The sequence below is a fragment of the Pecten maximus genome, chromosome 6 (genome assembly GCF_902652985.1).
Source record: "Pecten maximus chromosome 6, xPecMax1.1, whole genome shotgun sequence".
Taxonomy (NCBI): Eukaryota; Metazoa; Mollusca; class Bivalvia; order Pectinida; family Pectinidae; genus Pecten; species Pecten maximus.
In genome coordinates this window covers 6,477,141-6,493,009 of record NC_047020.1, presented here as the reverse complement: position 1 = coordinate 6,493,009, position 15,869 = coordinate 6,477,141, and the positions used below count along the sequence as shown (strand labels likewise).

Below are 15,869 nucleotides of genomic sequence, written 5' to 3'. Positions count from 1 at the left end.
TGTACATATTTCTCAAAATAGCATGCAGTAATAAAACTCAATTCAAAGACTGAGTGACATCAACATGATACACTAAAACTTATTAGAGTGATCTGAGCATGTTTAATTACATTTTAGATATAACGTATCGTAATTAAACGGAAAACAATATTAAAGTCGTCTCTGTCAGATGCAATAGAGCATATATAATCCAAGGAAACACCTCAGTAAAAACGACATAAGTCTACAAGTTTATTACAAGTCGGTTAACACTGTGTATATATATCAGTCTATGTATGGTCACGTGATCAGAAAAAGTGAGCCGATAGACTAATTAAGTTGATATCGACTTAACATCGAGACAGAGACTGTCGTGTAACAAAAATAAGTCTTGACACGCGCTCCATGATTGTAATATTCGACCAGTGTGAACCTGTCTAACTTGTCTAGTATTTAATGATATACCAGTCGGCTGCATATAAACGTGTAGTGTACCTCTTTCTTTTTTCAAATTCCCTGGGCCTAATTTGACGTTTGTTGTTATTCTGAAATGAAAAAAAAACAATGTATGTAATACGGATATATTGTACACTCATCGACAGGTTGTTGGCAATCTAATTAAATACATGTTAATTAGCGACGGGAAGCAGAAAGAATTTTTAATACTAGAAGACTATAGTCAGTAAAGTGGATAGGTTTTTAATGTTTTACCCGTGTGAAATTCTAATTGGACAAGAGATGGCGCCTTTAAAAACTCCAGAAATATAGACATGGTGTAATATTGATATGAACGTTTAATATGAGGGACATATGCTCTAGTAATATCTCTATCAAAGGAAAGCCAAGATGTAGTCCTATGTGATGTAGGAGATAATCTGTTATCGTCTCACTTTATGTTCCAATGAAAGGTATCTTCTCAGGATAATGATATTATCGTGTATGATGAAGATGGATTGTGATCTGAATCTAAGTTATTACATTTGTAAAGCAGAATGACTTCTACCATACATATGACCGCCATTGTACTTATCTGGGGACGGCCCCATCATATAAGGACATTTAAGGATTAACTGGAATTTATTTTTGTTATGGAGCTTCATAAAAAAAAAACACGCTCTGATAATGAGAGTATAGTCCATTATGGCTCCATAACATAAATATATCCATGTTCATCCTTATAATTTACTTTGTACAATCCCTGTGATATCATCCACTTAGATTGACGAACTCTTTTCACTTATAAATCATTACGCCACTGTTTCAGCCAATCAAAAGCGACGTTACAAACGGCGGTCTCATTATTTGTATGTTATGGTCGGAACACATATTTTCTTAGCGAGCAAGACTGAATGCTTTTCATGAAACCCAAAACAAAGAAAGCAAAATTACAAAATATCAGAACAAGAAAATTACTAGCTTACCATACAGTTTACCCTGAATGTAACCCAGGTAATTACTAGAGATATTCTCTTTAGCTCAATCAGTTGAGCGTAAGGCTAGTAGCCAGAGGTCCGGGTTAGATCCCTAAAAGAAGCAGTGATTTAAATTTACTTAATCATGTGCTCCGTTACATGAACATGAGTCTATGTTACCGGCTACAGTTTATCCTGATCATGAGGTTAGATTATCCTACAATTTATCCTGAATATCTAGTTAGCTTACACAATAGTTTATCCTGAACATGCGGTTAACTTACACAATAGTTTATCCTGAATATCTAGTTAGCTTACACAATAGTTTATCCTGAACATGTGGTTAGCTTATCCTCCAGTTTATCCTGAATATCTAGTTAGCTTACACAATAGTTTATTCTGAACATGTGGTTAGCTTATCCTACAATTTATCCTGAATATCTAGTTAGCTTACACAATAGTTTATTCTGAACATGTGGTTAGCTTATCCTACAATTTATCCTGAATATCTAGTTAGCTTACACAATAGTTTATTCTGAACATGTGGTTAGCTTATCCTACAATTTATCCTGAATATCTAGTTAGCTTACACAATAGTTTATTCTGAACATGTGGTTAGCTTATCCTACAATTTATCCTGAATATCTAGTTAGCTTACACAATAGTTTATCCTGAACATGTGGTTAGCTTATCCTACAATTTATCCTGAATATCTAGTTAGCTTACACAATAGTTTATTCTGAACATGTGGTTAGCTTATCCTACAATTTATCCTGAATATCTAGTTAGCTTACACAATAGTTTATTCTGAACATGTGGTTAGCTTATCCTACAATTTATCCTGAATATCTAGTTAGCTTACACAATAGTTTATTCTGAACATGTGGTTAGCTTATCCTGCAGTTTATCCTGAATATCTAGTTAGCTTACACAATAGTTTATCCTGAATATCTAGTTAGCTTACACAATAGTTTATTCTGAACATGAGGTTAGCTTATCCTCCAGTTTATTCTGAATATCTAGTTAGCTTACACAATAGTTTATTCTGAATATCTAGTTAGCTTACACAATAGTTTATTCTGAATATCTAGTTAGCTTACACAATAGTTTATTCTGAATATCTAGTTAGCTTACACAATAGTTTATTCTGAATATCTAGTTAGCTTATCCTCCAGTTTATCCTGAATATCTAGTTAGCTTACACAATAGTTTATTCTGAACATGTGGTTAGCTTATCCTGCAGTTTATCCTGAATATCTAGTTAGCTTACACAATAGTTTATCCTGAACATGTGGTTAGCTTATCCTCCAGTTTATCCTGAATATCTAGTTAGCTTACACAATAGTTTATTCTGAACATGTGGTTAGCTTATCCTCCAGTTTATCCTGAATATCTAGTTAGCTTACACAATAGTTTATTCTGAACATGTGGTTAGCTTATCCTCCAGTTTATCCTGAATATCTAGTTAGCTTACACAATAGTTTATTCTGAACATGTGGTTAGCTTATCCTGCAATTTATCCTGAACATATGGTTAGCTTATGCTACAGTTTATCCTGAACATGTGGTTAGCTTATCCTACAATTTATCCTGAACATATGGTTAGCTTATCCTGCAGTTTATCCTGAACATGTGGTTAGCTTACACAATAGTTTATCCTGATCATGTGGTTAGCTTATCCTAGTTTATCCTGAACATGCGGTTAAATTACCCTTTAGTTTATCCTGAACATGCGGTTGAATTACCCTTTAGTTTACCCTGATCATGTGGTTAGCCGTGAGTTAATGTGAGCAGCATACGATAAAACGGATATGGTTATAACTATATATTGATTATAACATTATTAGTACGGTCATCAATCGCTTGTGTGACGCAATGCGGAAGTTCAAAGGTCACTTTCCATTCAATGACATCGTGTGCGCTACCATCTTGATTAGTTCTGTGGATTAATAAAACTTTGACATTCGCAAAATGTTATGTTTATGTCTTAATATCTCGCCATTTCAATAAATGTTATGACAACACATTTCAATGAAAGTTAAACAAAGAACAGAAAAGAAGTGGTGATTTCCCATCTCTTGCAGTTTTCTCAGTCTGACTTTGTCCTTTTGTCAGTCTGACATTATCCTTTTGTCAGTCTGACCTTGTCCTTTTGTCAGTCTGTCCTTGTCCTTTTGTCAGTCTGACCTTGTCCTTTTGTCAGTCTGACATTGTCCTTTTGTCAGTCTGCCCTTGTCCTTTTGTCAGTCTGCCCTTGCCCTTTTGACAGTCTGTCCTTGCCTTTTTGTCAGTCTGCCCTTGTCTTTTTGTCAGTCTGACCTTGTCCTTTTGTCAGTCTGACCTTGCCCTTTTGTCAGTCTGCCCTTGCCTTTTTGTCAGTCTGTCCTTGCCTTTTGACAGTCTGTCCTTGCCTTTTTGTCAGTCTGCCCCTGTCTTTTTGTCAGTCTGACCTTGTCCTTTTGTCAGTCTGCCCTTGCCCTTTTGTCAGTCTGCCCTTGCCTTTTTGTCAGTCGGACGTTGTCCTTTTGTCAGTCTGTCCTTGCCTTTTTGTCAGTCTTACCTTGTCCTTTTGTCAGTCTGTCCTTGCCCTTTTGTCAGTCTGCCCTTTCCTTTTTGTCAGTCTGACCTTGCCCTTGTCAATCTGACCTTGTCCTTTTTGTCAGTCTGACCTGGTCGATTTGTCAGTCTGACCTTGTCGATTTGTCAGTCTGACCTTGCATCTTTTAGTCTGTCCTATTCGTGCAGAACACGTTTGAGGATGTGCCTGGAGATAAGACATCTAGTAAGTATATCCTGGTCTATAAACACTATTACATTTTCTGTTTACAGAATTAACTAGACTTGCTTGACAACCAGGGTAACCATACCATATTGTGACTGTATTTTACCTAGATTTACACGTAAGGTGTTGTCGATGAAGCAGAAGACGCTTGTCCTTCCGAAGAACCTGGTCTTATTATTCTCCTCTTTCAGGAGTCTGAATGAAAATATATATTGTCGTTTATAAGTTTTCATCGTTTAATCGATTTCGACTTTGAAGTATGGTTTCGGTATTAAATTGGTAACACTGGTGTCCTAATGTCTGTGATTACGACTTTAGCACTAGTAAAATTAAATCTCTAAAGTTACATCTAACCGTGTACTCTTACAGCCATTCTACCCTACACGGCCCAGTTAAGTCCCGTTCTCAAATGTTCGCAAACGGCCCATGTAAGGGCTCACAATTGAGAAACACTGTATTAAAGAGGAACGTAATGAAGCAGAGCCGATCATTGAGTGAGATCTCGCTGTACTGAATACCCCTCTTACATTTCTATATAAATATTTAGCTACATATGGTGTATCGGAGAAAGCGGGTCGGCAGTGAAGAGCGAACATTTAACTCTGAGTGGAGCTGTTCACAACTAGAGCAGGTGTGTTAAATCTACTCACCATTTCACGTCGGTGACAGTGTACAACATGGTGTAACGTTCTGGCATATAGACACTTATACATCAATTCGAGTTTCAAGCGACGTATTTGAATATTGCTGTCCTTTTTCTGGATTAAAAGAAAGAAGAATATTTGCAACATTTATACACTACCGATAACCAATAACGAGCGGACACCTGTAGGTACCACGTGGAGTACCGATACCCCTTAGTGGAGGAGGATGTGATCACGGCGTCCAAACTCACTGGGTAAGTATATTGTCATAAAATACATCTGCATTGATAGTGAGTACTTTGACAACTTTGATAGCATAAGACGTATGGTCTGTGGATGTGGTAAGACGTTTAGCTCCCCTAAACATCGGAAGGGAACAGCTCATAATAGAGTTGTCAATTGACATCTATACGGGAACTTAAATCATATATATTTCTAAAAAAGATCATTATATTTTTAGGCAAAGAAAAGTATATTTGATTAAATTTCATTAAATGTGCACTTTTTGAATAAAGCTATGGAATTATAGGGACAATGAGAAACGTTCTATGGCCGCCCATATATCTGTAAACGCTGACAGCAATATAATGAGATTTGCTATTTTGAAATTTAATTACTGTTTAATATAGTGGTGAGCGGTGCTAGCTTGAGGTCACTGGTGTATACTTTATCGGGTGTGGAATCAAATCGGTCACATTATCTAATTATTATGTAGTTCTGTAGTTATACTTTATATTTTAAACTTAGGCAAAAATTACATATTGAGAAGAAATTTATTAAATTTTACCTCACGGCAGGGTAGGTAATAACAAACGACAATACAATCTATACATAACTGATCACGATATGGATTATTGTCCTCAGTTACTAAAACATAAACTGTATCTATACCCTTAGTGAGATTTCCAGGTATTTTATTACCACGATGATCTTCATCTATTTAACTACAATATCCGTGTATTGCATTTCCCCGAGACAAAATAAGAAAAGAAAACAATTAGTTACACAGGACAACAAACCTCTAGTATCACGTGTAAAGTCACAACGTCAATTATCACAGCGTATATTAAATGTAGACACTTAGAATTTTACAGCATTTGAAGTAGAGAAGGGGCTTAACTTAAGGTATTTACAGCAGAGACTGGTGAATTTACAGCATTTACAGCAGAGATTGGAGGAGTGTTACAGTATGTACAACAGGAACAAGGGACGTTTACAACGATAATACAAATGTAGTAGAAACTGGGGGAGTTTTACAGGATTTACGGTAGAAAATGGGTGAGAATTACAACATTTACAATATATAATGGGTGAGTTTTAAAGAATTTGCAGTAGAAACCAGGCGAGTTTAGGAACAATTACAGCAAGACTGAGTGAGTTTTACAAGAATTAAAGTAGAGACTAGGTGTGTTTTAGAACAATTACAGTAGAGACTAGGTGTGTTTTAGAACAATTACAGTAGAGACGGGGTGAGTTTTACAACAATAACATTAGAGAATGGACGATACTTACAGCATGTTATTTACAAGGGAGATTTTACGGTATTTATAGTAAAAGACTTGGAGATTCTTACAACATTTACAGCAGATACTGGTTGAGATTTACAAAATTTACAGTAGGAACTGGGGAGTCTTACAGCTTGTACAGTTGGACAATTAATAGATTAAATAGGGAATTTCTAATTGATCTTATAAGGACGTTTTCCTAATTTGGGGGAAAAAATAAGGTAAGGATTTCTCAGTGAAGTTTCATATCAGATACAAATGTTATATAATAGCACGTTACTTGAAACCCGTTTCCTCTATTTACTTGACATCAAAACTCGCCAATAATATAGATTACCGGATCTTATAATGTAAACACGCGTCACACCGGAATCCAAAACTAACCGATAAACACCCGCATTTCACCAGACTATAAAACTAACCGATAAACACCCGCATCTCACCAGACTATAAACCTAACCGATAAAACAGACACACATCTCACCTGACTATAAAAATAACCGATAAAACAGACACATATCTCACCAGACTATAAAACTAACCGATAAAACAGACACACACCTTACAGACTATAAAACTAACCGATAAAACAGACACACACCTTACCAGACTATAAAACTAACCGATAAAACAGACACATATCTCACCAGACTATAAAACTAACCGATAAAACAGACACACATATCACTAGACTATAAAACTAACCGATAAAACAGACACACACCTCATCATACTATAAAACTAACCAATAAAACAGACACACATCTCACCAGACTATAAAACTAACCGATAACACAGACACACACCTTACCAGACTATAAAACTAACCGATAAAACAGACACATATTTCACCAGACTATAAAACTAACCGATAAAACAGACACACATCTCACCAGACTATAAAACTAACCGATAAAATACACACACATTTTACCATACTATAAAACTAACCGATAACACAGACACACATCTCACCAGACTACAAAACTAACCGATAAAACAGACACACATCTCACCAGACTATAAAACTAACCGATAAAACAGACACACACCTCACCAGACTATAGTACTAACCGATAAAACAGACACACAACCCACCAGACTATAAAACTAACCGATAATCGGAAACACATCTCACCGGACTTCAAATTTAACCGATAATACAGACACACATCTCACCTGCTGAACTCACCAATAATACAAACACATATTACGATGTCTCATCACATATCAAATCTTACCAATAACACAAACATATTTCTTTTCTTTAAAAAAACCCGAGAGAAAACTCGTTGTGATTACAGTATGAAGGGTCTCCGTGTCACCACATTAGTATATACCCTGGTCTACCGTGTGTGGTATACTCAGACCCCAAAGTGCCAAACATCGTACTTATTTGTAGTAAAATGAAGTAGTACAAAGAAAGTAATGAGTTGATGGTACGGTTCATTAGCCTGTTAACGCAATACGTGAACTGATCCCTGACAATCAGACGTGTACGTTTACAAACAATATGGTCCTATATAAATATTTACCGAGTATCCTATACTTTATTACGGATATACTCCAACAAATGGTATCTGACATTAACAAAACCCAATTACGTTTCAATGTCTAATATTTATCTCCATTTATTGTCGTATTGAAGCTTATTTTCGCACATTTATTAAAGCCGGGGACATTCATAATCGTATAAATGACGTTCCAGAATTGGTCGAAAACTTTCATTATATGTACCTGTGTGTCAACTGAAAAATGTGGTGTCATGATATTGCGTTTCGCGATTAATACACTAATTTTATAGGTGAAATGAATGACTAAATAATGTTTATTTTCAATACTTGTTACATTCAAAAGAACGGCATTCTTTGTCTATTAAGAATAGATAGGTAGATTCAAGGAAACTTCCATTCTCATCGCAGATAAATAATCGCTAAAAAGTAAATTTTCAATAAAAATGCTCAATCCAATTCACAAAATTTGACTTGAATTTAAAATTCAAAACATTGTTGATTTATTAAGCGTTCCATGGCCCCTCATACTATCACTGAACTATTTATATGGCAAGCGAAGTGTTTCCCATGGTAGATCTACAGCTGTGCTTCATATAGCAAAAGAGAAACAATTTTCGAGCAAAGCTTGTGCACTTAGTGCACAAATGGTTCTTTAAATGTCAAAAAGTAAAATGATTTCCCCAACAAAATGAGAATTTACGACCATAAGTTATAAATGACGCTAGCATTGACGATTATTTGGCGATTCGGTCCGTACATGTATTATCCAGGGAGGATATATATACCGATGTAAAGGTCGCCTGACGTCTTTTTAATCATGCGTTTATATATTAACTCTGTATCAGGGGTCATTCGTCCAATAACACATTCCCACAGAATAATCACACATCTTTCGAAAGCAATCAACTTTTAATTCGCCGTCTGTCAGTTAGACTTCATGACTAGGTTTTCTGTGGTGTTTCCGGATAAGGTGTATAGAGCTTGGAATTCCCAATATAGCACTGAAATGTTTAATACTGGGTACCACATAAAGTGTAATACAGGGTTCCACATAAGGGTACCACATACTGTGTAATACAGGGTACCACATAATGTGTAATACAGAGTACCACATAGTGTATAATACAGGGTACCACATAATGTGTAATAAAGAGTACCACATAGTGTGTAATACAGGGTACCACATAGTGTGTAATACAGGGTACCACATAGTGTGTAATACAGGGTACCACATAGTGTGTAATACAGGGTACCACATAGTGTGTAATACAGGGTACCACATAAGGGTACCACATAATGTGTAATACAGGGTACCACATAATGTGTAATACAGAGTACCACATAAGGGTACCACATAATGTGTAATACAGAGTACCACATAGTGTGTAATACAGAGTACCACATAGTGTGTAATACAGGGTACCACATAGTGTGTAATACAGGGTACCACATAGTGTGTAATACAGGGTACCACATAGTGTGTAATACAAGGTACCACATAGTGTGTAATACAGGGTACCACATAGTGTGTAATACAGGGTACCACATAATGTGTTATACAGAGTACCACATAATGTGTAATACAGGGTATCACATAATGTGTAATACAGGGTACCACATAATGTGTAATACATACCACATAGTGTGTAATACAGGGTACCACATAAGGGTACCACATAATGTGTAATACAGGGTACCACATAATGTGTAATAATGGGTACCACATAGTGTGTAATACAGGGTACCACATAGTGTGTAATACAGGGTACCACATAGTGTGTAATACAGGGTACCACATAGTGTGTAATACAGGGTACCACATAAGGGTACCACATACTGTGTAATACAGGGTACCACATAAGGGTACCACATAATGTGTAATACAGAGTACCACATAGTGTGTAATACAGAGTACCACATAATGTGTAATAAAGAGTACCACATAGTGTGTGATACAGGGTACCACATAGTGTGTAATACAGGGTACCACATAGTGTGTAATACAGGGTACCACATAGTGTGTAATACATGGTACCACATAGTGTGTAATACAGAGTACCACATAGTGTGTAATACAGGGTACCACATATTGTGTAATACAGGGTACCACAATATGATGTACAAAGAGGAAGCTGGCCCTGCTTTTTAGCTCACCTGGTCCGAAGGACCAAGGTGAGCTTATGCCATACCGTGGCGTCCATCGTCCGTCCGTCCGGCCGTCCGTCCGTCCGTCAACAATTGACTTATTTGACATCTTCCTCATAACCTCTGATCGGAATTTCACCAAATTTAGTCAGAAGCATCCCTATGGGTAGGGGACTCAAAATTGTACAAATGATGAGGCTGACCCCCTGGGGGCCTATGGGGCGGGGCCAAAAGGGGTCAATTTAGCTATATTGATATAAACGACTTCTTCTCTGAAACCGAGCAATGGTTATTGCTCATATTTGCTTGGTAGCATCACATGGGGTGGGGATTCAAAATTGTACAAATGATGGGGCTGACCCCCCTGGGGACCTCTGGGGTGGGGCCAAATGAGGTAAATCGGGCTATATTGATTTAAACGACTTCTTCTCTGAAACCCAGCAATGGATATCGCTCATATTTGCCTGGTAGCATCACTATGGGGTGGAGACTCAAATATGTACAAATGGTGGGGCTAACGCCCTGGGGGTCTTAGGGTTAGATTATGCCTTAACGGCCGTCCTCGCACTCTCACTCCCTCGTGTAAGGAAGTCCGCTTATTTTCTGGAGGAGCATATATATAGGGATATGTAGTACGTTAGATATATATACGCGAGGGAGCGAGAGTGCGAGGACGGCCGTTAAAGCCTAATCTCGCGTTCTCGACCTTATGTGCCTTTGGTCGAAAGCGCGAGAACGCGACGGTGAGGGAGCGAAATCGCGACGGCAAAAGTTCGAGATGCGAGATAAATCTCGCGTTTTCGCCTTCGTGATTTCGTATTCTCGCCGTCGAGTTTTCGCATTCTCGCGTTTACGTACCCTCGTCGTCGCGTTTTCGCATTCTCGCATTTTCGACCTTAGGTCGAGAGAGCGAGAATGCAAAATTTGATATTTAGCCCTAACGAGCCACCATACTTTGAAGTTATTTTTTTCATTGTGTGTTTATATAACCCCGTAGTGGCCAGAATGGTGGAGTAGGTAGGGGGCTAGTTATTACCCTGACATCGACCTTAATACCCGGTCGGGCGACACCCGGTGAATCTCATTGATACTGATCATACGCCGAGTGTTGACATTACGTATTGGTAAGGACAAGTAGAGAGTCGGTCACCAACAGTTCCATAAGTGGCACCAATCACACTTAATATATCATACACATAAAGGTTTACTAGTTATGTGGTACAAATTAAATCAACATCCTGTGTGTCCGGGTGGTAAACAATGGGGGTAGGTACACAAATACCATGTTACCATATATAGACAGCAACTTCATACTTTTGTATAGGCATTTGTGAAAATAAACATATGACAGCTAACAATTGGTGTATATTGTAATGTGCGGTATTTATTTACCTGACACGTCTACTGAAGTTCCTTAAGAGCTAGTCGAGATATAGAAATAAATATCAAACCAATTGGATACAAAAAGGAGTTTCCGAATGGTCCAATGTGACCAGTGTGAAGTTCTTCACACGGCACTAAACACTGTGTACAAAACAACTTTATGATGAAAAGAAACAAAACGTGGAGTACATCAAGAACTTTTGTGGCATGTTGACCAGTAAATCGCAGGCGGACAATAAATATAAATCTGTTAAAAGAACTGTATCGTACAGAGGTCATGTCCTCACGTGACATTTATAAGTCGGTACTAGTGCATAGTTGAACATAATAATACAAACATGTTTTAATTTTAAAGATAAACATAACAAGCATGCATAAAATAAAACAGTTAGTTAGGACATAAAGTAAAACAGTTGGTTAGGACATAAAATAAAACAGTTAGTTAGTACATAAAGTAAAACAGCTGGTTAGGACATAAAATAAAACAGTTAGTTAGGACATAAAATAAAACAGTTGGTCAGTACATAAAATAAAACAGTTGGTTAGTACATAACAGGCGCGGATCCAGGATTTTCGAAAGGGAGGGGGGGGGGGGGGGGGGGGGGCGTCCAGTAATTTAGTGATAATGCGAGCGCCTTAGGCGCGAGGCGATTTTTTATGGCGAGGGGTCTGGGGGCCGCAGCGGGACCAGGGCAGCGCCCTGGTAGGAGATTCCAGGGGGACGAAGCCCCCCGGCGGAAAATGAATATAGCAAATTTGCAATCATTCGGGATCAGGCGCGGATCCAGGATTTTCGAAAGGGGGGTCCAGTAATTTGGTTATAATGCGATTTCATCATTTTGGCCCCTAGCATCACTGAAGAGTATAATAGTTAATATTCTATTTGTATTTTATGCACTAGCGGATCCAGGGGGTGGGGGTTGGGTCCTGACTCCCCAGGAACCCCACCCCCTTGATCCGCTAGTGCATAAAATACAAATAGAATATTAACTATTATACCCTTCAGTGATGCTAGGGGCCAAAATGTGGAAATCTAGAGGGGAGGTCGGATATCTCAATCTCTCCTCCAGTTAAAGGAATACTTCGTCCTCAGGGTAGGGTTTGTGTGTCCCTCCCGAGAGTATCTGTGTCACTCCCGAGAGTATACCCATAAACAGACGGTAGGGTTTGTGTGTCCCCCCGAGAGTATACCCATAAACAGACGGTAGGGTTTGTGTGGCCCCCGAGAGTATACCCATAAACAGACGGGTAGGGTTTGTGTGTCCCCCCCCCCCCCCCACCCCGAGAGTATACCCATAAACAGACGGTAGGGTTTGTGTGGCCCCCCGAGAGTATATATCCATAAACAGACGGTAGGGTTTGTGTGTCCCCCGAGAGTATACCCATAAACAGACGGTAGGGTTTGTGTGTCCCCCCGAGAGTATACCCATAAACAGACGGGTAGGGTTTGTGTGTCCCCCCCCCCCCCCCCCCCCGAGAGTATACCCATAAACAGACGGTAGGGTTTGTGTGTCACTCCCAAGCGTATACCCATAAACAGACGGTAGGGTTTGTGTGTCCCCCCGAGAGTATACCCATAAACAGACGGTAGGGTTTGTGTGTCCCCCCGAGAGTATACCCATAAACAGACGGGTAGGGTTTGTGTGTCCCCCCGAGAGTATACCCATAAACAGACGGTAGGGTTTGTGTGTCCCCCCGAGAGTATACCCATAAACAGACGGTAGGGTTTGTGTGTCCCCCCGAGAGTATACCCATAAACAGACGGTAGGGTTTGTGTGTCCCCCCGAGAGTATACCCATAAACAGACGGTAGGGTTTGTGTGTCCCCCCGAGAGTATACCCATAAACAGACGGTAGGGTTTGTGTGTCCCCCCGAGAGTATACCCATAAACAGACGGTAGGGTTTGTGTGTCCCCCCGAGAGTATACCCATAAACAGACGGTAGGGTTTGTGTGTCCCCCCGAGAGTATACCCATAAACAGACGGTAGGGTTTGTGTGTCCCCCCCGAGAGTATACCCATAAACAGACGGTAGGGTTTGTGTGTCACTCCCGAGAGTATACCCATAAACAGACGGGTAGGGTTTGTGTGTCACTCCCGAGAGTATCTGTGTCCCCCCGAGAGTATACCCATAAACAGAGACAAAAGAATGACATCTCTAAAACAACACGATATGTTTTTTTTAAAATTGAAGTTCTTGGTCTGGTGAAAATCATGATAAAATACCATACAATGCTGATAACTATAAGGTATTGGTAAAATGGATAAAACTAATACTCTTCTGTTGTGTGGTTACATCAGAGAAGTCTCAACGAGCTCGCAACTCGCATTTTGCAACTCGAATTTTGTAACTCGCAACTCATTTTGTAACTCGGAACTCGCACTTTGTAACTCCCAACTCGCATTTTGCAACTCGCAACTCGCATTTTGTAATTCGCAACTCGCAACTCGAAGAAAAGAAACCCTCAGTCTCAACACGGCCTGCGATTCTTGAATATCTACCCTCGGCTCGAAGTAATCCTTGTATTAGACCATAAAGACACTCCTATCGCTGGCGAAACTTTCTATATGTCCTCGCATCGTATTGGCAACTTAGGACCCTCCAAAGCTAAGACCCATCATTCTCACCCCAAAAAAAGGCGAAGGAGCCTCTGGTTTTGACTCGGTTGAGTTCGCCGTGTTGATTATTCTTCCTTATCGATATTTGACTTTGTTCACACTGATCTTCACTATTAAACTAACATCCATTTGTTGGTCATGAAATAACCGAGTGGGTTCTCTCGTGAAGGTATATTGAACCATCAATACAAACCTAGCAATAAATCGTTCACTGTACAAGTTTAATTAACTGACTTTAGATTCCGCGTGGTAAACATGATCCTTACCGTGATAAAACACAACATTTTCAATTCTAAACAAGTTACTTACAGCTGACCTCGATAAAATAAACATTAAACATAGTCTAACCTCCGGAGATAATGAAACCCTTTCATGTTGACTTCCAGCTTTAGTGTTTTAAATAACCTTCGATTGGTGTCTTCCTATATAGCCTGGTTTATGGATTGATATGCGTGTAGGCTGATAGTGGATATGTGTGAACATCCTTTTACCCACATTAAAACACTCATGATATATCGAATATGTTCATTGCCTGTCAAATCTAAAACAACAAACATTTTAACCCGATACCTGATCTAGAAAGCGTCGTAGAACGTTTGGAATGGATAGTAATTTCAACCTTGGACTGCACAAAAACGAGAGGTCACGGTTTAGTAGCTAGAAAACGTTAGGTATCGGATATCCCGCCAAACGTTGCGGGTACACCCATACCGAGGACTGTTGGTAAACGTTCCATTAGCTTTATCATTACATCAAAGAGGTTTGTTTGCCGAAGTCTTCCCCATAATCGCTAGATCAATGGTCCGAGTGTAGTGTGTTATTTATTTTTTCTTCACTCCGTTTCACATTTTATTATCTTGCAAACATTTAGCGAAAAATATATGAAAATGACCAAGGCTTTTATAGATCAAGCCAGGTGATCTATGGATGTGTGGATACCTGTTCTCCGTGTTATGTGAGTTACGGTACATCATTACCCTTCTCTAGGTACAATTCTTGTATTGTGTCCTAGGAATGCCGTACTTATTTTCAAATTTATATTTCACATTAGTCGTTATGATTATTACAAAAACATCGCATAATGAACACAAAGGGAAATCAGGCCATTTTCTCTGACATTACCCAATGGAATCATAAAATATGATAAATCGCATAATGAAAGAACGGAATTCTTTCTGAATGTTTTTTACTTCACGATACAGTGTGTTTATTTGTATTATTTGAACAATATCTAGGAGTCCGATTCATTGCCGAGATAAATCGTTGTTGATATGAGAATAATGATTGTTTATGATACAGCTATTGTTCACGCACCTGCTCATGACGAAACAACATTTATCATCGCTGTATATAAACTTTTTAACAATACATTAATGTTTATTGTCGGAAAGGGAACTGAGTTCGTGTAAGTGTTGAATAGATAGGTTTCACTTTCTCTGTCTAAATTTTAACAAAAATTAATGTGGTACAGTAAAGGATGAGCCTACTTACTCATACATATAAATTCTGAAGTCTCACGAGTGTCAGTCCTGTCCAAATAATTGTCACTGGTACATATAGACATGTCGTCAATATTGGGTGGTTAGGAGATAGTATCAAACGGTTGATCCAGGACAGAGGGGACGTTTTTAATTGGAACATATCGCATAGAAACAAGAATATCACATTGTATTGAGATGAAAGAGCGAATATGTGACATGCGCCTTTGATACTAATGTTTGCAAAACGTTAAATAAATGTTGACGTTTTGTATGCAGTGTTCTTGACTTTTTGCTTTTAAACAACTGTAAAGACCCCATGGAAGATCTTTATGAAAGTAAATTATATAGATTAGACAAAAAGTAAGAGTGTGTCTGAATCGGCAGCCCTGCCCTTCGGAACTTATCTAA

At 38.6% G+C, this 15,869-nt stretch overlaps 1 protein-coding gene across 1 annotated transcript in view; it reads right to left on the bottom strand.

Annotated features, from left to right (window-relative positions):
• LOC117329967 (mucin-2-like) overlaps positions 1-15,544 on the bottom strand; it is a 44,339-nt gene extending 28,795 nt beyond the window's left edge. The window contains exon 1 of the mRNA XM_033888198.1: positions 15,472-15,544. Within this exon, the coding sequence (XP_033744089.1) occupies positions 15,472-15,544 (73 nt within the window). The remainder of the gene's footprint in view (positions 1-15,471) is intronic.
• Positions 15,545-15,869: the final 325 nt, after the last annotated feature.